General features: G+C 47.1%; 1 protein-coding gene across 1 annotated transcript in view; it reads left to right on the top strand.

The window, feature by feature from the left end:
• Positions 1-22440, top strand: part of LOC130126397 (peroxidasin) — a 75069-nt gene that overhangs the window by 12629 nt on the left and 40000 nt on the right. The window contains exons 2-7 of the mRNA XM_056295891.1: positions 5199-5270; positions 7635-7706; positions 13896-13967; positions 16614-16685; positions 19534-19605; positions 20980-21149. Coding sequence (XP_056151866.1) covers positions 5199-5270; positions 7635-7706; positions 13896-13967; positions 16614-16685; positions 19534-19605; positions 20980-21149 — 530 coding nt within the window. The remainder of the gene's footprint in view (positions 1-5198; positions 5271-7634; positions 7707-13895; positions 13968-16613; positions 16686-19533; positions 19606-20979; positions 21150-22440) is intronic.

Here is a 22440-nt window from a genome sequence, read left to right as displayed (position 1 = left end):
CAGATCAATTTGAAATTAAGCCTGGAACAAATAAATACCAGATAGCGTTTTAACAGCTACACAGCAGATTCTGGTTGCGGAGGAAAGTCTATGCTGAGAACTTCTTGACTACAGCTCTGGTGCATGCAAGTTTGTTTATTGGAGGCCTGCCATAGTATTTTCCTGTTTTTTTTCTTTCCTATTGGGTGACTCATTTTCCTCCCCAGCATTTCTCACTCGCTCCCTGACCATAAGCCACCATGCAGCAGCTGGCTTCGGAGGCAGGATCCCTCCTCTCTCATGATATTATCATTAGCCCCATGTTTACTGTGGGGTAAAGCAACGGTTACCCCAGCGTTTGTGAAAGAAAACAGCTTCTTCTCATGTGGGATTTTTGGAATTAGTGTCATCTATGTCGATTTAAAGACCGAGGGGGCCACGTGGTGGAATCATCTCATTTTTAATAACAAAAGGCCCTTTATTTTTATGTTTCCCATCCTTAAGAACCATGCAGTCATCTCAGAACAGCAAGAACAGATGTACTTCAAATGACCGCGCACGCGCACGCACACACACACACACACACACACACACACACATACACACACGGCGTAGAACCAAACAACCAAAGCAGACAATACATCCACCAACAATGTCAAGTTGTGCCATGCACAGAATCAATAGTGGGCCTAGTTACACCAGCGACCGTTTCTTAGGAGGGGGTTAATGTCAAGGGTGTCCGGGTAGCGTAGCGGTCTATTCCGTTGCCTAGCAACACAGGGATCGCCGGTTCGAATCCCCATGTTACCTCCAGCTTGGTCGGGCATCCCTACAGACACAATTGGCCATGTCTGCGGGTGGGAAGCCGGATGTGGGTATATGTCCCAGTCATTGCACTAGCGCCTCCTCCGGTCGGTCAGGGCGCCTGTTCGGGGGGGAGGGGGAACTGGGGGGAATAGCGTGATCCTCCCACGCGCTACGTCCCCCTGGCGAAACTCCTCACTGTCAGGTGAAAAGAAGCGGCTGGCGACTCCACATGTGTCAGAGGAGGCATGTGGTAGTCTGCAGCCCTGCGGATCCGCAGGGGAATACTAAAAGAGTGTGCACCTTCATCTCTTCTCTTGGATCACAACAGAAATCTGGTGCACGTGTGCACACAGAAACACACAGTGTTTTTCTATACTTGTGAGGATCCCCTCACTGACTTTATTCATTCCCAAGCCCCTAACTAACCCTGCCCACCTTCACCATCAGAACTAGGTGCCTAACCCTAAGCCTAAAATAGCCCCTTGAAGAAGTGAGGACCGACCAGTATCCTCACCCTTCTAGTTAAACACTGAAATCGGTCCTCATAAATGTAGTCGAACAAGAGCACATACACACACACACACACACACACACACACACACATATGTTTTCATGTCTGAACTTCAGATGGGTGCTGCTTGAACCAGCATGTATCTGGACTCCTCCACCTCCCCCTCCACCTCCTCCTCCTTGTCCATTATCCTCCCTGGTCCCAAAGGCAGGCACGTACAACAGCCTGTGCCTCAGCATGCCTCTCCGCTTTACCCTGCTCCACGGGCTTGAGAGGAGAGGAAAGGTGACTTCCTGAGAGCAGTACACCTCTTCAGCGAGCTGTGGTACCAGCCCCCTCCCTGCCATCCTGCCCCCCCACCCCCTCCCCATCAGGATTTGGGACAATCACTTTCCCAAGTACCTCCACCTCTATTTCCCAAGTAATCCAAATGCGTGAAACTTGATCACATAAAGTGCTCTTGCCCAGCCTTTCCCTCTAATCTCCCTTTAGGAGGTCATTTTTTTGTCGTTGGGTTGAAAGTGGCCGAAATGAGCTTCAGAAGCTGATTAATTCAGATTTATGATTGGCTACGCGTGGCCATTTCCTCTTGAATTGTGACCTTGCTATTGAGAAGATAATGGAATTAAATTCTACCCTTTCTGAAGCTGTTTTGGGGAATTCTTAACCGATAACTTATTGATTTCAATTTAATTTTGATGTCTCGGCGTCCAGGTAGCGTAGCAGTCTATTCCATTGCCTACCAACAAGGCGCTCGCCTGTTCAAATCCCCGTGTTACCTCCGGCTTGGCCGGGTGTCCCTACAGACACAACTGGCCGTGTCAACGGATGGGAAGCCGGATGTGGGTATGTTTCCTGGTCGCTGCACTAGCGCCTCCTGTGGTCGGTTGGGGCGCCTGTTCAGGGGGGGAGGGGGAACTGGGGGGACTAGCGTGATCCTCCCACACGCCACGTCCCCTTGGTGAAACAACTCACTCGCTGTCAGGTGAAAAGAAGCGGCTGGCGAATCTACATGTATTATAGGAGGCATGCAGTAGTCTGCAGCCCTCCCCAGATCAGCACAAGGGGGCGGACCGGGACGGCTCGGAAGAGTGGGGTAATTGGCCGGATGCAATTCGACATAAGCAAATGAGACCACCAGCGACATGACTAGCTATTACTATATAATGAATGTGAATGCTTGTCTCTGGGTTGGATTCCTCACAAAATCTGACAAAATAAACTTTACAGCACACACAAACAGAATACACATCCACAATTAGAGATTCCCCTTATTGCTGTATATCTTGCATATGCCTGTTTTTCCAAAAGCACCATAACATGTCTCCTTCTTCTCCGCAAAACAAATGCACAAGCTACTAAAGGGTGAAAGTAGATGTTTGGGACAACAGGCAACGCTTCTGTGGAATTAAGCTGTTCGTCCTCACAACACTGCTTTTCTCCACAGGGGCGCGCAAAAATCAGCAAAACTCCAAAACCCGTCGTCACAGATTTAACGGGTTGCCAGGGGCAATATTTTAATTTTATTTAAAATTCAAGAAGGCTCTGCACAAAGTATGCCACATACAAGAAGGGTCTCTCCGATAGACACTCAGTTCACATCAGCTCACAGCCTATATGAAAGAAAGCGAGTATATGAAATGTTGGGCTCTCTGTGATTGAATCCATATGCAACGGCTTTTATAGAGCGGGTGACCTATAAACGTTTCACTGGCGTTGAACTAGTTTGTTATGTGGCCCACATTTTCACAGAAACACGAGAAAGTGAAAGCTCAGGAATCTTATGATTCTCACAATTGTCGTCCCAGTGCCGAATGCACATGCATGCAACATGAACCAAAGCTCATGCGAAAGGAGGCGAGTTTAGTCTGGATGCTAGAGATCGACGTCATGGCATGGAAGAAAAGAAATATAAGATGAGCAAAACCTTTGTCTTTGCTTCGAAACTAAAAGAAGACCAATTTTCTTTGCCGTTACTCTTCACCTGCCAGCTCAAGCCACAAACCAGTCGTTTTGCTCCCAACTGGAGTTGCTTAGCATCAACAGGACTTTGCGTTATGAGTGAAGTATGCATACATTTAGTGACTCATTCTCAAGGTTCAAAGTTGTTGGGGGTTTTTTTTTGTTGGTTTTTTTTACTAGCATGTGCAGGTCAATTTGTTCTCCAGGAAGCATTCCAGGTTAAAAACTACAAAGCGCAAATTTGATGCAAACAAACTGATGCCACATATCTTGTTTACAGGCCTCATAAAAAGTGCCTTACCATACCAGTCATAAAATAACTTAAAAGCTGCGATAAAAAGGTCATATAAATAACGAAAACCCAATGAGTAAAAACACAAGAAGAAGAAAGTACATTGCTCAGTGGTAGCGTGTCTGTTGTGGCAGTCTGTCTCCTTAACTTCATTTAACAGCAATGTGCTGAGAAAAAATGTCGGTATAGACAGTATTAGTTGTCATCGGGGGCGGGGGGGGGGGTCATGCTGTCTAGAGGATCTGCTACAGTCCTCCCTTTCCTCAGTAAAGCTATCTGCTTCGTGGCTGTCTGTGGATGGAGGATTCCTCCACACTGTGTTATCGGGGAACCTTGCAGACTCACGTAGCGCAGCTCATCTTGTTACGGCTGTTGTTGTAGCACGGGTCTGTTTATTAGAGAAGAAAAACAACTGCAGATGTTTAGGTGGCGGTGGCTTTGTGGGAATTTGCAGAGCACCAGTGAAGATAACGCTTTTGACTACAGTAACTCCACCGTGGGCGGTCTGACAGGACGCGGAAGCGGGGCAGACTAAGCTAACTGCTAGCCCACGCAGACCTCCAGTTGCGTCCTGGCTGGCGTTCGTTCTCCTGGACAGGGGTTTTACTTTTAGTCTAGATTAGTTGGTGATTGGTTTCGTTTAGATATATGTGTTAGTTTGGATATATGTGTTCTTGTAGTTTTTGGATGTGTTTTTGTCTTTGCGTTGCACTGCTGTTGGCTGGGGGAGGCGATGTTTCGTTTCGTTTCATGTGCGCAAGGGCATGAAATGAAACGACAAATAAAGGGTTTCTGATTCTGATCATTGTCCTCACATCTGTCATGAATAGCTGGTTTCACTTACACCCCCCCCCCACACACCTTTGAAAGTACCTCGAGAAAATGACCCGTTTGAAGGTTGAATCACTTAAGGCTTCTAAAAACATAACTTCAGAAATATCCTCATGACAAAACAGTGTGCCTCACTGCGGCCCATAAAGCCACATGGTGTTAAGAATGATTTAACCTTGACTGGGCTTATCTCGGTATTATTTCAGACCAAGCTGGTTAACTTGTCATTTGAGCCCCACAGGCCTGTCGTGACCACGCTCAGCCATTTGTTATTCGACCCGGAGTGATTAGTGTCATGTCAAGCCGTATTATCTTCAAATAAGGAAGTTCATGAAGAATTATACTTGGACCTGCTCACCGCCATGGCTAGCCTCATAATTGTTATCTTCAGGGCAAATGTTTTATAAATTCACCCTCACAATTAAGGCTTGATGAATGACATTCTTATGACATGAGTAATACGTGCAATTATCATCCCTCATAATTATTACCTCACGATGGCTGTGCTTTGGACTTTGGATGTTCTTGCACAAAAAATGTGCAGGCCTAGTTACTGTGCATCAACGAAAAAGGTTTTACTTTAAGTATCAGTTACCAAATGCAATCTGTGCACACCTTAAGCATGACGTATCCCCCCCCCCCCCAAGACTGCCGCGGGGATTGACGTTTCCTCACAAATAGGTAAAAGGTGCAATAGGCGAGTTAGATAAATGATACCCTAAAGCCCTTACTTTAGTTGTCTTCTCGCTGAAACTGGTGTGTTGATAATTAACTGTTTTTTTTTGTGTGTGTGTGTGTGTTCCTTCTTTTCTGCAGAGACCTGAGGTTTAATAAAATCAAGGATTTACAACCCGGTTCCTTCAGACGACTGAAAAACCTCAACACACTGTAAGTCTTTGTCTTTGCTTACTGCTGGAATCCAAGATCTGCCTGCCGATCTGGAACCTCTATCATTGTTTAGGTCTTTTACATGAACTATATCCCATGTTAAAAGAGTAAATGTACCCTCAGTTGGAAAAGGGTTGTTAAATAGTTAATGAGACAACTCACAGCCCTAAGAAGACCCCATTGAGACCCCACTGAATTGCATAGTAATGCAATTGTGTAAGAAAAAAAAATCACATACTGGGTATTGATTGCCATTTCATCCCTAGAGAGTCCTGTTTGCAAGTTCTTGCTCTCTGTTCTGCTGTGGTTTCACACATGTAGGTCAGCTCATACTCTGTCAGGAATTTATTTTTCCACTTCACTCACTGGGTCATTTATCATATGTCCGGCCTGCTAGATGGGGCATCGCCTTTGCATTACACAACCATTAGGGTAAAATATTAGTTCTGTTACATTTCTGAGTAATTAAAGAAACATGAGCTGTGCTTATCCTGCAAGTAATATCCTGCAAGTAATATGTCCACTGTAAGGCTGTTTGACTGACGGGGATAATAAATCCATCCTACTTTGACTGCTTGAAATATTCAAAACATTTCAAACATTTACTCTCACCCCTGCCCGCTGTGCACAGAGTATGGTAGAGAACTGTACACTGTACAGGTCAATTAACAGCTACCGCACACCCGAAAACATAAATCCTAACAGTTTTGTGGATTTATGCTGCAGTGGAATATGAATGTGTAAATCTAGATCCGATCATATTTTTTTGGAAGACGTGCTGGTGTTTGAGAGGACATGTGCAAGCCATGAACAAGCTGTTCTACACTTTGGTTCAAAGTGGATAAAATTCCCCCAAGGCAGCAGAAGAGACCAGCTTTTCCTATCAGACGGCCAGCCGTGCAGACTATTGAGGGACCTTATATCCTTTCAACCTCTGGTCCCACCGCCGGGCTTTGGGATAGAATAACACATCCTAAAGCCCAGCCGTCTCTAAACCACGGAGACATTTCCAATTTTAGTGTCTTGCAGACAGGAAAATAGGTGTTTAAAGGAAAATCGGTTTGTCTTTTCTGAGTTCAGCCTTTGACACACTATGTCTGTCAGCCTATATACATGTACATGCGACCCTTATTTATACAGGGGAAACCAAAGGGGGTGCCAGCTCCCTCCTTTACATGGGTGCCCTGTACACAACATACAACTGTGAACTCATTTGAAATAAACTGGGAAAAAAAGAAGGCACCAAACATCTGCAACATTATAAAAAAAAACCTCTCTTGCACAATGATTAACCCCCCCCATGGCACATTTTTGCTTCTTAAGGGGGGCTCAAAGGTCATTCATGGGTGGTTAGCCCCCCCAGATCTCCCATAATTTGCAGAAACCCCGGCTTCTTGGTTGCCCTGGATCCTGTGGTGTCCTGTGGAAGAAACATAACAATGTTTAATGAGCTAGACTGCACAGTGCTGCAGAGAAGACAATGACAACCGTGTGAAATGATTGTGGTTTGATACTGCAGAACAACTTTAACTTGTGTAAAGCTAATGAACCACATACCACCAACAACCCCCCCCCCAGGTTATTACTGCGCCAGGGTTCAGAGATCAACTTTGACAAGTCTTGACTAATGTCAATTTCATTGACAAAAATGTTTATCAACAGGGCGTCTGGGTAGCATAGCGGTCTATTCTGTTGCCTACCAACACGGGCATCGGCAGTTCGAATCCCCGTGTTGCCTCCGGCTTGGTCGGGCGTCCCCACAGACACAATTTGCCGCGTCTGCAGGTGGGAAGCCGGATGTGGGTATGTGTCCTGGTTGCTGCACTAGCGCCTCCTCTGGTCAGTAGGGGCGCCTGTTCAGGGGAGAGGAGACACTGGGGGGAATAGCGTGATCCTCCCACACGCTACATCCCGCTGGTGAAACTCTTCACTGTCAGGTGAAAAGAAGCGGCTGGTGACTCCACATGTATCGGGGGAGACATGTGGTAGTCTGCAGCCCTCCCCGGATCGGCAGAGGGAGTGGAGCAGCGAGCGGGACAGCTGGGAAGAGTGGGGTAATTGGCCAGGTACAATTGGGGGGGAACTAAACAGTTTGGTCCCAACGTGGGCTTCATTCAACCGGATATATTCTGAGCAAGATGAGAGCCAATGCACAGCAGCCATGTTTTAATCAATTCTAATGCTCAGTGGATCGACTTGTTTTCGTCATCCAAACGGGGTCATGGATGAATATTTTCCCATATGGTTTCCCTCAACAAAATTAACACTGGTCTTGGCCCTGCCACTTATGTTGAACTGCACTCAGTACTACTTATTAAACATGTCTGAACCACCGTCTAATCATCATTTCTCTTTCCTTGACAGTCTCCTCAACAATAATCATATACGAAGAATCCCGAGAGGGGCATTTGAAGACCTGGAAAACCTCAAATATCTGTGAGTTGGTCAATTGAGATGGATTTTAAAACAACATTGCTGCGTTTTTGTGCCATCAGACTTAACATGCAAGAAAGAAAGAAAAAAAGAAGGTCGCTGTTGAAGTTGTCCCCGCTATGCTAAGCTATGCTGAGCTATGCTAAGCTATGCTTGGTCAGCTGAAGATAAAGCGTGATGGAACATGTTAAAACGACTTGCGTCGCAACAACAAAAACACACCAGCTGACTGCAAGAGGGGCTGACACTGGACATTGCCAGACTGCTTAGTCAGAGAAAATGTATCCATGAAAAGCCACCATCTGTCTGATCCTCTGTATTTTTCTGTCCAGATGTCTTGAGTTTGCGGCAGTGTTGAGAACGGAGATGGGTTTGAGTCTGAGGTGGCTACAGCCTGGGGTGCTGCTGTGCCACTGCTAGTTTCCCCCTATACTTTGTTAGTCATCCTAACCGTCTCGTCTGCAAACCCTCCAGCCTCAGTTGTGGTGGGTGCACAGACTGTTTTATGCGATTACTTACGTCTGAGTATGTCTAAAATCAGCCCTCTACCTCGCCCAGTTTCTTGCATTCCCTTTATTTACTTGACCCTTGACCCTGACGTTACAGACACCGTCGATGTTTGGTTTGTGTTGACCGAGCCCAAAGATGGTGATATCCTGTTGTGTCGTCTGTCTGATTAGATGATGTCGGGAAGAGTTAACACTGTCTGGTACTGTTAAAACATTAAATAGCTAGAAGAACCACGGAGAAAGGCCCAAAGTGTCTGTGATCGCATTATCCTGACGCACAGTGAGGTTACATCAGCGCTGACGTCTGTATCTTGGACAAGTATTGCTTCACAGACCAACGTGCCAGTTCTGGGAATAGGTTTCTGCCCAGCAGGGCAGCGGGGTGTGTGCTGGACTCTTCCTCTATTGTTGTCTTTCACACGCACACCGTACACACACACACACACCCACATTTGTTTATGTAGCCTCATGGGGACAAAAATTTGTAAGAGTCAAAATCCCATTTTCCTTACCCCGAACCCTAGAATTAACCATAACCATAATCCTTTCCATAAACCGAACCCTAACCCCAAACATAATTCTGACATTAGCTCTTAGGGTGAACCAAAAAGTAACCCATATTTAGGCGGCACGGTGGCCCAGTGGTTAGCGCTGTTGCCCTACAGCAAGAAGGTCCTGGGTTTGAACCCCAAGCTGTCCCAGGTCCTTTCTGTGTGGAGTTTGCATGTTCTCCCCGTGTCTGCATGGGGTTTCCTCCGTGCGCTCCGGTTTCCTCCCACCATCAAAAAGACTTGCGTGTCAAGGTTAATATAACTGTCTGTGCCCCTGAGCAAGGCAATGGAAAGAAGAACAGGAGTTGGTCCCCGGGCGCTGCAGCAGCCCACTGCTCCTTTACAATAGGATGGGTTAAATGTGGAGAAAATGTTTCATTGTAACATGTACAATGAGAAAATGAAGTGGCTTTCTTTCTTTTTTAAACCTAACCTAAACCCTGAACCTTAAACCTTAAACCCATTCTAATGCCTAACTATAATACTGGACCTAAGCCCAACTATAACCCGTAAACCCAGCCAGCAGCCCAGAAATAACCTTTTGACTTGCTGGGACCAAAAAAGAAATTCCCCACTAGGTAGGTGGTTCATGATTTTACTATCCCTATGAGAACATACATGAAAACACACACACACACACACACACACACACACACACACACACACACACACACACACACACACACACACACACACACACACACACACACACACACACACACACACACACACTTTCTGCCCCTTATCTCACTTTTCAATTTGTTGTAATTGGAGCCCGCAGGAGTCCTGTGGTCATATAGGGGCTATTTTAATTACAGGGCCCCTCTCACTTTAAAGCGGAGTTAATCTGAAGCCAGCACCGCAGCCCAAGCCCTTGTGATTAAGGCCAGCCCCCTACCTCCTCCTCCCCCCCTCCCTCCCTCCCTCCAGTGTGCTGTAGCCTGGGGAGGGCAGACAGGGGTCTCCCATCTCACCTTTTCCCTTCCTCTGAACCCCAGTAAAGCTCTCTCCCCGGGGGTGTTTCATGTGCTCCCGACTGTACGGACCAGTCAGCAGGCTACTGGAAACCCCTCGTTAAAGGGTCAGATAATGGTCAAAGAGTCTAACGACGGCGACTCGGAAGTTTCATAGCCATCGGACAGCTTCACTGCGTTTTAGCCAGACTCAGGAGGTTTATCATGTTAAAGGGATGAGATATTGGGGTCAAAAGGTGTGAATTCCCCCCTTTTTTTTGTTGTTGTTGTTTTGGTCAGTTTTTTTGATAGTTCTTTTTTATTTTGTGAATGCTGTTTTTTGGGGGATTTGAAGTTGATGTTCACCACAGCACGGGCTCAGATTTGATTAGTTAATCCAGTTCATTCAGGGAGTCTCTTCTTGTGTCCTGTCCAAGAATGCAGCAGACTTTAAGGGACGGCACTGTTCCATGTCTCATGTGGTGTTGATAACAGGTTTTTTTTTCTTCCCCGGTTAATGGCAACGTCATTTGGAGCGAGACTCCTAAAGATTTACATGCAAACAGGAGTCCTTTTTCATGCTCTCTATCGCTGGTGTAATAGCTAAACAGGATTATATAAATCAGATATTTATTAATCATGAGCGCTTTTGTAGTTGTTCGTTTTCATGCTTACTGTCTGATAAGGCTTTCCGGGGGGAGGGCGGGGGGACGGGTATGACACATAGCTTTTTATGTCTTCCCCATTGCAGCTATCTATGGGGAAGGACAAGGACACATACTGCAGTGGTAAATCTGAAGAAGAATTGAAGTTATTGTGGCGAGTTGTGTACCAAAATTCTGAACTTGGAAACAATACTCATTTTCGATTTCATTTTCGACACGAGAAACAAAATGAGCGCCACAAAATTTCCCAAAATGTGAAAAAAAAAGTATTTTTCTCCTAGTTTAAAACCATTACTTGGGCGTCCGGGTAGTGGTCTTTTCCATTGCCTACCAACATGGGGATCGCCAGTTTGAATTCCCGTGTTACCTCCGGCTTGTTCGGGCATTCCTACAGACACAATTGGCCGTGTCTGCAGGTGGGAAGCTGGAGGTGGGTATGTGTCCTGGTCGCTACACTAGCGCCTCCTCTGGTCGGTCGGGGCACCCTTCAGGGGGGAAGGGAACTGGGGGGAATAGCGTCATCCTCCCACACGCTACAACCGGTGAAACCCCTCACTGTCAGGTGAAAAGAAGCGGCTGGCGACTCCACATGTATGGGAGGAGGCATGTGGTAGTCTGCAGCCCTCCCCCCGGATCGGCAGAGGGGGTGGAGCAGCGACCGGGACTGCTCGGAAGAGTGGGGTTTGTTCCAATCGAAAATTATAGTAGGACATTAATTGCTATTTCTCAAGCAAAAGTATATTATAGTGTCTTGCAGAAAGAGAGAGAGAGAGAGAGAGGTGTGTCTCCCCTGCCATTGGTCCATTTATCACTCACCAGTCATAGATGTGATGTAGCATCAATAACTAAATTCAGGTTCAGCCACTGTTATTTCTGTCAGATGGTGGGGAAGGCGCTGACAGAATGGCACCGCAGCCGCCATGTCATTTCTCTCTCACTTCACATGGATCTCTATGGGGCTCAGAGCGGTCAAACACCAGCAATACAATGGCCAGTATCACCACAGATGCTGGTAAAACAAACTAAATCAAGGATGTTGACGACTGCAGCTTTTAAGTTCTTGCCCTGAATTTACAGGAATTCAAATAGACGGGCCGCAAGAGGTTTTCGGGTTATTGAAGCGTTCTGCAGCGCCTCTTGAGATCTGACCCCGCAGCTTCCGAATCCGGTTTCCCACGCAAAAGCACCCCAAGTGCACGTGCATGCATGCACACACACACACACACACACACACCTACACATATGCATGCACACACACTTGACTCTTCAGTGCTTAGATTAACCTTCCATCATCAAATTATTCATCATCCATATGACCGCATAGACAAGCTGTGTAAATTGGAAATTCACAAAGGAAGATTTTTTTTTTCCATTGTTGCACTGATTGTTTGGATCACTTCTTACGGATTTGCCCTGAACGGAAATGTAAAAAGCGGTAATTTGTCTTAAGTGGAAAATTTGACTCTGTCCTTTCGCAGAGGGTCATCAATGACTAGTTTCCTCTCGTTTCCCCCGAGGCTGTGACCAACCGAAATTATGACTTTCTGCCCAGTTTGTCAACCAAGTCGGGTGTGATTGAATGCTTCTTTTTTTTTGTGCTCACCAATGACATCTTATCTGTAATAGCCTCCACACACACACACACACACACACACACACACACACACACAAAGCGGTAGCGATGTGTCGTGCACAGAGTGCCATAAAAGAAAACCGGGGACGGTGTTTATTTTTCCATACGTTGAGCCATATCTGCCAAGCAGACGTCAGCATCTCTCATCACGTCCGTGAATAGTGAGGTGGGGCGGGGGGCGGGGGAGTGTGGGATGAGAGATGAAAGGGCAGATGGCTGTAAGTCATGTTGTCTTAGTGTCGTATTTCTTTATCGTGTACATGGGAAGGGAAACACGCGTGTGCGTGCCGGTGGGGCTGGTCACTGCGGTGATGCTGTACAGGCCTCATGCTGCTCCACTTTGCCTCAAGTGGCAATATGGAAGTCATTTAGAAAAGATGACTGTTAACGAAAAACTTGTTCAAAGTGATGTTTTCCTTTGTGTGATGTCAACTGTAATGATTCTGTGATGATCTTGATGTCCTTGTACCCAATAATGAGCTGATTTGTTTTTCTTTTTGTTTTTGAATTTGATGCACTGACCAATTTAACAGAAATGACCTCTTCTGTTTCCCTGTTATGATAATGGATGTTTGTTGAATTGTGCAAAAACTGTCCTATCCTAATTGGCCTAATTAACTGCAGATTTCACTGCGGTTACTCTGCACCACTCCTGGAATACTTGATTTAACAAATATCCCAGGGAGTGATACGGACTAACTTACTTTCCTGGTCAAGTCTTAATGGTTTATGAAAACTGCTTTGCGAGGCCCGGGCCCATATGGATGCCATTACTATGCACGGTTTACGCTGTGGCCTGGAGTGCACAGCCAGGTGATTGTTTACATGAGTAAATGGGATGTTTGGTTGGTACAATTTTACAGGAATCATAAACACTATGGCGTACCATGGAGCACTTCATTCTTTAGACCGTGGTCGAGTGTAGAGCGCGCCATATGAACCGAGTTGTCAAAATGTGACCGGGTTAGTTTTTCCAAAATACCCCAACCTCTATGTGAACGCCATACAATTTTGGCCCCGCCTTAAATCCTATCAATGTGTGTTTGGATGTAAAATTGGATCTGACCGGGGCATCCGGGTAGCATAGTGGTCTATTCCTATTCCGTTGCCTACCAACACGGGGATCGCCGGTTCGAATCCCCATGTTACCCCTGGCTTGGTCGGGCGTCCCTACGGACACAATTTGCCATGTCTGCGGGTGGGCAGCCGGATGTGGGTATGTGTCCTGGTCGCTGCACTGGCGCCTCCTCTGGTCGGTCAGGGCGTCTGTTCAGGGGGGAGGGGGAACTGGGGGGAATAGCGTGATCCTCCCATGCGCTACGTCCCCCCTGGTGAAACTCCTCACTGTCAGGTGAAAAGAAGCAGGTGGCGACTCCACATGTGTTGGAAGAGGCATGTGGTAGTCCTGCAGCCCTCCCCCGATCAGCAGACGGGGTGGAGCAGCGACCGGGACGGCTCGGAAGAGTGGGGCAATTGGACGGGTACACTTGGGGAGAAAAAGAGGGGCAATCCAATAAATAAAAAATTGGATCGGACACTTGTGGAAAGGTCTCTGGTGTCCCTCTTATGTCTAGTGATATCTGTGTGGCGTGCTCGTGCAGAAGGCGTTATTGCGATGCCGTCAACATTTATGGCGACAGTTAGATGCACCCCAAAATATTGGCCATGTTAAAATGACGGCCTTAAGATCTCAACCTGACCCCTTTATGCATTCTCTCTCTTTGTAACCAGAGATAAGTCAGATGATCCTGTGTGCACATGTGCATTTGTATGCACTTTTGTACATGCGTGTGTGTGTGTGTGTGTGTGTGTGTGTGTGTGTGTGTGTGTGTGTGTGTGTGTGTGTGTGTTACTAATGTTACTGATTATCTCTCCTTTCAGCTATTTGTACAAGAATGAAATCCAATCAATTGACAGACAAGCATTTAAGGGGCTTGTTTCTCTTGAGCAACTGTAAGTGACCAACTCCCTCGTCCTCCTCTTCCCTCTGCTCGCTCGCTCGCTCGCGCTGCTGTCCCTCTTCCCATCTACTGTTATCACCTGCCCTTCTGTGAAATACCTCTATTCCCCTTTGCTTTAAAGGACAACTTTAAAAAAAAGGATTCATGAAGCCTGGTAAGACCTGCCTGGTCCTAAATCAGTTATTCATAGATCAGGATTTTTTTTTTTTTTTTTTAGGACAGTATTCCCGAATCAAGACCATCTAAAATGCTGCCAGATGTAACAGGACTCTAAATTATTTCTTATATGAATGCAGTATGACATGACTATGTAGGCCTTACAGAGGTATCATGATATCACTGTTCAGTTATTCCTCATGAAAAGTGACACCAGTACTCCAGACCCCCCACCCCCACCCCAACCCTCCAAATACCCCTCTACCCACCACTATGCATGCCCTATGTGCACCCACCCTTGTGTGTCACGCTGACCGCTGACCCCCCCTTGACCCCCTTTTGCATGAGTCGCATGCCTCGTGGCCGCAATGACAGATGAGCACCGCCCCCCCCCCCCCTTTTAAAGCTAAAGCATGATGTCTAGCCATGTGCTAGCATAGTGAACTCAACCTGCAGCAGCAAAGCTTGGCTTCTCACATGCTTAAGCTGGAGCTACAAGCGCCTACATTGTGGCCGAGCGTTGTGGCTCTTTACTTCTCATGAACCTTCCAGTGTGTGTGTTTTTATTTTTCATTTATTTATTTGTAATTCATGTAATGAAATTCAACTTTTTATCTGTTGTTGACATGCTATCTGGGAGGCATGCTACCCTGGCAGGCAATTGTAAGTTCCCCGTTGCTTCAATGAGAAAATGCTGCCGTCCATTTGTTGCGTCTTTTTTCAAATTGCATGTTCGAGAGTCATAATCATTCAGCGATGACCTGTTGATGTTTTCAAAGGTGTGAATTGTGCCTCATTTGAACAGAAACCGTATCTAAAGAATCGAAATTCTTCGACCATTGTTAAACTAGAGAAGCTGCCACAGTGGGGTATGACTTTAGGCAAAACTGCAGCTATGGCCCCTCGGGCCAGTAAGTGTGGTTACCATAACCAATATGGCTGACATGCAACTTTTCCTTAGAAAATTAGGCTTGCTTAACCCTTGAAGGAGATTGCAACTTACTGGGCCTCTCTTTGACCACATCAACAAAGAACAAATGGCTAATTCACCAAGCGAAACCAATTCCAACTCCAGGCTTCATGCCTTGCAGCTGTTTTGAGTTTTGCTACAGTAATGAAGGGTTTTATATGTGGGTGACAAGTTCTTAGCCAGATTGCACACACTTTAATGTTCTCCCGACATCTCCATAGGGCAACAGCTCCCAGAGCTTCTATATACACACGCTGGTTTTGTGGGGGGGGGGGGGATAAACAGATGTAGCTGCCAAGACCTAAATACATATGCAGTCCTCCACTAGTCAACCATTGGTGTTTCACGATTGTATGAGCAGATTTGTTGTTGAGCATATAAAGATCACACATCACAACTTTTGGCCAAATGCGCGCTGAAGTGACTAAGTGATATGTGCACAGTTGGCTGCGTTTCCAGTCCTCTTCAGCACACTTAGAACAATGCCCAAGTGAGTCCATCTCATCTCAGAGTTATGTCTAAACCTGAAAAAGGTGCAATAAATAGTCTTGAAAGAACGACGTACTATCTCAACGGTGACATTTTTAATCCTGAATAATGAAGAGATCATAAAATGTATCCTTGGCGCTAAAGCTATCTACTGACTGCCTCCCTCTGCTATGTAACATGGCTGTCTGGATTGTGTTGTCTTGCGCTGGGACATCCGCTGGCGCTGCAGCGCATTTTAGCCAACACCCTCAATAGGACCTCTCCAATCCAAGACATAAAATTTGTTTTCCAGCACAATCTCCATAAAAACACAGCACAGCGTCCAACGTTAAAAAGTGTTAGTGGACAAAAGTAAAATGGATTTTTGTTGATACGTTACCCTTGTTACAAACATAGCTGGAGGCATGTTGTGTTCTCTGTTTTATACAGTTGTGTGTATACCTCACCGCTTCGACTGTTGTGTTCCTTGTCTAAACAAGCACATACCCAGACAAATCCGTACAGCCACCATGTAGACATCAGTTGGATTTCATTCCCCTAACCTTTTTAAACGTTATCATATGGTGTGATTTATGTTTTCTCAGCTCAAACGGGGGGTTTTTTTTTTTAAGCGGTATAAATTGTGGTTGCATTCCACAAAATAGTCCATGTATGTGCGTCTCACCAGTGGGCAATTTCATTTTAAAGGCAGTCTCCAAATGTAGGATTTTGCAACACCCGTGTATTAACTGTTGAGGATGAAGGTCTGGACTGCAAATTCCTTTTGCCTGACAGCATTCAGTTACAGCTAAAAAGAAAAACCCCCCCACCACATCTAAAAATCCACTATAAGGGTGCCAGGGATGGACAGGGGAACATGCCTTTGAGAGGAAAGTGTCTTACTCTTTAGCGGTCCTTGTCAACCCACCACTTAGAGACATCGTACTCACCGGGTGAACTGAAATGGTATCTCAGGGGTTTAGTTGGACAGGAGCACTCTAATCCACTTGTATTGTGCTGTTTCGGTGCTCTGTTCTCCTACAGGTACCTGCACTTCAACAACATTGAGTCATTGGAACCAGAATCCTTCACTCATCTACCAAAGCTGGAGCGGCTGTAAGTTCATACCGTCTTACTAATCATCCCGAGATATGGCTATTGTTTTTTATATTTTACATCAAACGCAGAAGGAGTTTGCTGACTGTAGATAAACGTCCTTGGGCAAATATATGGTATGTTCTGAATGACCAAGTGGTATTCTCTCGTTACCAGATAGACAGACAGGTGACAAATTAAAAGAAAAACCAGCATAAAGTGCCTTAGCCCACCATGAGTAGGGCTGCGTATGGGCAAGAATCTGGCGATATGGGCATCCAGGTAGCGTAGCAGTCTATTTCGCTGCCTACCAACACGGGGATCGCCGGTACGAATCCCTGTGTCACCTCTGGCTTGGTCAGGGATCCGTACAGACACAATTGGGCTTGTCTGTTGGTGGGAAGTCGGATGTGGGTATATGTCCTGGTCGCTGCACTAGCGCCTCCTCTGGGCGGTTGGGGTGCCTGTTCGGGGGGGGGGGGGAACTGGGGCGGATAGCGTTATGTGTAAAGCACCAGCACAGTATATGACATTATCTGTCCATCATCCTTATGCCACAGAGAGTAAACGTATCACAGTTGTTCTTCAATGCGTGTAAAAATATTTCTTTCAGGGAATCTGTTAGATACTCCAACATTGTTGTCATTAAGCACCTTTGTACTTGGGCAAAAGCAATACTTAAAAGCTCTGCGGTCATCTTATTTTTAGATAATTCTTGTTGTAGTATTTGTCTTCCATATTAACGTTAACTTATTACAAGTGATGCGTAGAAAGAGACGCAGCAGCGACTTAGGACAGCATCTACATATGGACTTGTTCTTTATGGGTGTGATGGAAAGTTTGTTCTCATTGGGGTAAATGGTGAGGGCAACTCGGGGCATGTCACTGGGCATGCTACCAAAAATGAGTTGATCTTTGAGATCTATCTCGGATTTCGGCCTAGCCTGCCATTGAATTCGTTCGCCATAGTTCGCCATTCGGGAAGTTTGGGGAGATATGCATTAATAAGTCACAACTGGAGTTCAGTTGTATAAAACTTTTTTCTCCCCAGTTGTACGTGGCCAATTACTCCACTCTTCTGAGCCGTCCCAGTCGTTGCTCCTCCCCCTCTGCCGATCCAGGGAGGGCTGCAGACTACCACATGCCTCCTCTGATACATGTGGAGTCACCAGCCGCTTCTTTTCACCTGACAGTGAGGAGTTTCGCCAGGGGGACGTAGCATGTGGGAGGATCACGCTATTCCCCCCAGTTCCCCCTCCCCCTTGACCAGGCGCCCTGACCGACCAGAGGAGGCGCTAGTGCAACAACCAGGACATGCACCCACGCCCAATTGTGTCTGTAGGGACACCCAACCAAGCTCGAGGTAACACGGGGATTCGAACCTGCGATCCCCATGTTGGAAGGCAACGGAATAGACTGCCACGCCATCCGGATGCCCCAAGTTGTGTTCAACTTTGACAGGAAATATCACAGAGAACGCTTCCTGTGTGTGTTTCTCTGATATATTTGCTATGGCCTTCCAAAAGAATCACACTGAGCCATTGACTCAGAGGAAATGGGGGGAATTTAACGCTCTTCCACTGCAACGGGAACAAAGCGGAGGACTGAATTGAAGATTGACAACCAACATTTTGGCCCCATCTGTGAATGAATGAAAATGTTGTTTATCACAGATGAAGTTCTGGTTAATAAAAACCCCCTATAATCCCCCTCCCCCCCCCAGTAAATGTGTCATCTTGTTACTCTGTTGGGGATTACGTCTCCTACTTAACCACCACTTTTACAATTACTGTAATTATTTTGCGATTAATCTGTCACTCCCCGGCTCCACATGTGAACCTGAAGTCCTGAACGTAAACGGACCCTGATCCAGCTGTCATCTTGCAGTAGACCGCCCTGTTAAATTCCTCCTTGGTGATCCCGTGTTTACGTGGCCCGCCGTACTCAACCCGCCCCACTCCTCTGAGAGGGCGAGGAGGAGGGAAGGGGAGACACCTGCGGACAAACGGAGAGGAATTCCCAGGTGCGCGCGCTCCCGTTTGTTAGGGAATGTCACCATGACGACGGACAAAGCAGTCATTCCGGCGACCCGGCCGGCGAGAGCGCGTCTGGTTATGCGTTCAGATACCGGCGTGCAGAGATGGAGGTCGAAGAACGCCCCCGCGGCTGGTTTTGCTTCATGGGAACCCGCAAAAACAAGTAAACAAAGATAAATACATGAGTGGAAAGAGTGAAAGTTTAAGGGAGATGTTTTGCGGCGTAAACGGGACTATTTACTTGGCGTCCGCCCTCCAAATAAGGAATCCCGGTGTGTATCCCCGAAGGTCGTCTGGTGACGCGTCTGGGAACCTGATCGTGTTTCGTGTCCCACATGAAAAACGAGAAGATGATACCACCGAAGGCTCTCTCCTCAAAATAGGTTGACAAAAGTTGCATACCCGTTATTATTAGCCAGGATGACTGCTATCAAAACCTTCTTGTTTTCATCCCTGACAAATGTTAGTCTCCTCAGAATACACGCATTCCTCTCCCTTCAGTAACCGTTTCTGTTTGGTTGCTAACGGAATTACAGATGGGACTTAAGTCTCACAAGGTTCGACTTTCGTAAACCCCATTTCTCTGGATACTCTTTCAAATATGTAATCTTGGCCTCCGACACAGTTGGTTGAGTATTAAGTTGTGAACACTGATTACATCATCTAATAATCCCTCGCCTTCTCTCTCGCTCTCTCTCCTCTCTTGCTCTCTCTCTCTCTTCTTTCTGTGAGTGTGTGTGTGTGTGTGTGTGTGTGTGTGTGTGTGTGTGTGTGTGTGTGTGTGTGTGTCTTCTCCCATTCATTGTTTTTAACATCTTTGTCTCTTCCTGCAGGTTTTTGCATAACAACAGAATCACCCATCTAGTGCTTGGGACCTTCTCCCATCTCCAGTCTATGAAGCGACTGTAAGTGGGGCGGTCCTTAAACAGGCGGTCAGGGGGGGGCAAACAGCTGGGGCTGTTGTGTGAGAATGTGTGTCCATGGCCATTAGCGCACCCTCATGACACCCATTACTACTGAGCAGAGTGTGTGTGTGTGTATGTGTGTGTGTGTGTGTGTGTGGTGAAGTGCCACGTAACTGCTCATCAACATTCTCATGCTTCTCTGGATACAAAAGGACTTCTATCGGTCCAGTATTTTCCATAGTTCCTTACTAACTATGTCTGACCCCGCTGCGGCTCGGGTTGGGCAGGACCGTGCACGCCGAAGTGTAACGACAAGCTCAGAGTAAACATCATTCTGTGGCCCATCTCACCGAATCAGAGGCCTTATCTTTACAGGCTTGGTACTGCGTATGACAATTCCCGGGCACGGCGACATGAAACCAGCCGTCTCTAATACACGAGGAGCTCCGTCTCGCCCCGGCCAACAGACAGCAGAGAACAATCAGCGGTTTGGCTTCGTCCCATTGTTTTCTCCCCTTCTTGTCTCTCTCATAAACGATGGCTTCCAGGATCCGTTAGATCCCAAGCCAGCTTGCTTAAAATGAGATGAACTGCGGCGTACTGACATTAACCTCATTTTGGCTATATGGCACTCGGAGGAACGACGTAACCTACTGTACTTTCCCGAAGGCTGCAGATGCACATCGCTGCAGGACGACGAGCCTGTATTTAAAGGTATATCAGCAGAGATGGGAACCACAGACTCGCGTACCGGTTTGATGCTCACTTTTGTTGACACAGACGAGGTTTTCTGTGAACATGACGGGCAACCAGAAAGTGGTTTAAGGCATTATTTATTCATAAGAAATGCTCTTTTTCACCAAACACGTTTGTCACAGAGCAATTCATGAATACCCCCAAGAACCTCACCCCTCCAAAACATCCTCTTGTTGCCAATTAAACTTTCTAAAAGGCTTGTCATGGATAATAGACCCATTGTGGGGGAATTATAAGCTGGATCAGTAATGAAAGATGAGGCCAAGTGGAGAGACAGTTTCCCACAGCAGGACGGGAGTGCCTTCCAACATGGCCCTGGTGAGTCCTAATGTTTGGACCGAGCGGGGCTCAGCCAATTTTAGTCCGCACCACGGAGACTGCCAGAAGATTTACACATCACCGCTCCATATGCCGCCCCACATTTTACATGTGCTTATCTCATTAATGTGACAGGCTAAACGCTGGAATTCCTGGTTAATTCAGCTGGTGTGTGTGTGTGCGTGTGTGTGTGTGTGGCTGCATATGGGTCTTCCATGCATGCACGTATGTCTGGTAATAATGTGTTGGTTTATGTGTGTTTGCGTGTGTGTGTGTGTGTGTGTGTGTGTGTGTGTTCAGGCGTCTGGACTCCAACACGTTAAGCTGTGATTGCGAGCTGCTGTGGCTGGCCGACCTGCTGAAGCAGTACGCCGAGTCAGGCAACGCCCAGGCCGCCGCCACCTGCGACTACCCCAGCCGCCTGCAAGGCCGCTCAGTGGCCACGCTCACCGCCGAAGAGCTCAACTGTGGTACGGAACACACACACACACAGACACACATGAATACATGCACTCACGCACACACACACACGCACACACACACACACACACACACACACACACACACACACACACACACACACACACACACACACATTTCTCTCTCATGGGAAAAGGCTCTACTGTCCAGACTGGGTTTACAAACATAGCGTTCACGCCACCTGCACTTATACCTATACACACTCCTCACTGAAACAAACACACAACACTGTTGAGAGCTTTCCAGCTGACGATGAGCTGTTTTGTCAAACACAAACACACACGCGCACACATCATATTTCCCCATCAACATCAGCTGGATCGCTTGCTTGGGTACTCCCTCAGTTTGGATTCCATTTAAGAAAGGATATTTTGTGTGTGTGTTTGTGTGTGTGTGTGTGGGTGTGGGGGGGGGTTGATGATAGATGGGCCTGTAACACATGTTATTTAGCAGTGTGCTGTTTGAACGTGGGAAGTGCACTTGGATGTGTTGTAGTTGTTGTAAGCTGAGATATTGAACTACGTCAGAACGTGATTGTGGTTCCTTTTTTTTTTGTGTGGATTTTTCCCCCTTTTTCCCCCCAATTGTATCCGGCCCATTACCCCACTCGTCCGAGCCGCCCCGGTAGCTGCTCCACCCCCTCTGCCGATCCGGCGAGGGCTGCAGACTGCCACATGCCTCCTCCGATACATGTGGAGTCACCAGCCGCTTCTCTTCACCTGACAGTGAGGAGTTTCACCAGGGGGACGTAGCACGTGGGAGGATCGCACTATTCCCCCCTGGACAAGTGCCCCGACCGACCAGAGGAGGCACTAGTGCAGCTACCAGGAAACACCTACATCCGCCTGGCTTCCCACCCGCAGACACGGCCAATTGTGTCTGTAGGGACGCCCGACCAAGCCGGAGGTAACACGGGGATTCGAACTGGTGATCCCCGTGTTGGTAGGCAACGGAATAGACCGCCACGCCACCCGGACGCCCCATGATTGTGAGTCCTACGGTGGCGTTCATTCACAGGATTACAAACTGTATGTAGTGGAGAGACGCATGACACTCCTTGCTGCGTAGCCGTTCATGGATCCAGCCGGCCTGGCTCTCTCTGTTTCCTCCATCTCCTACTGGAAGCCATCGTCTGGGCCAGCCGGGCAGGCATAGCAGCGGTTGGCAGCTGACGGTAACCCAACCTCAGCAGCTAATTTAAAAGCCCAAACTTGCCCAGTCTTGCTCAATGAACCCAACCCCCCCACCCCACCCCATACTACCCTCCGCTACCCTTGTCTG

This window comes from Lampris incognitus, chromosome 16 (assembly GCF_029633865.1).
Source record: "Lampris incognitus isolate fLamInc1 chromosome 16, fLamInc1.hap2, whole genome shotgun sequence".
NCBI classification, from domain to species: Eukaryota; Metazoa; Chordata; class Actinopteri; order Lampriformes; family Lampridae; genus Lampris; species Lampris incognitus.
Note: the sequence above shows the minus strand (reverse complement) of the source record. Positions and strands in the feature narration are given on the sequence as shown.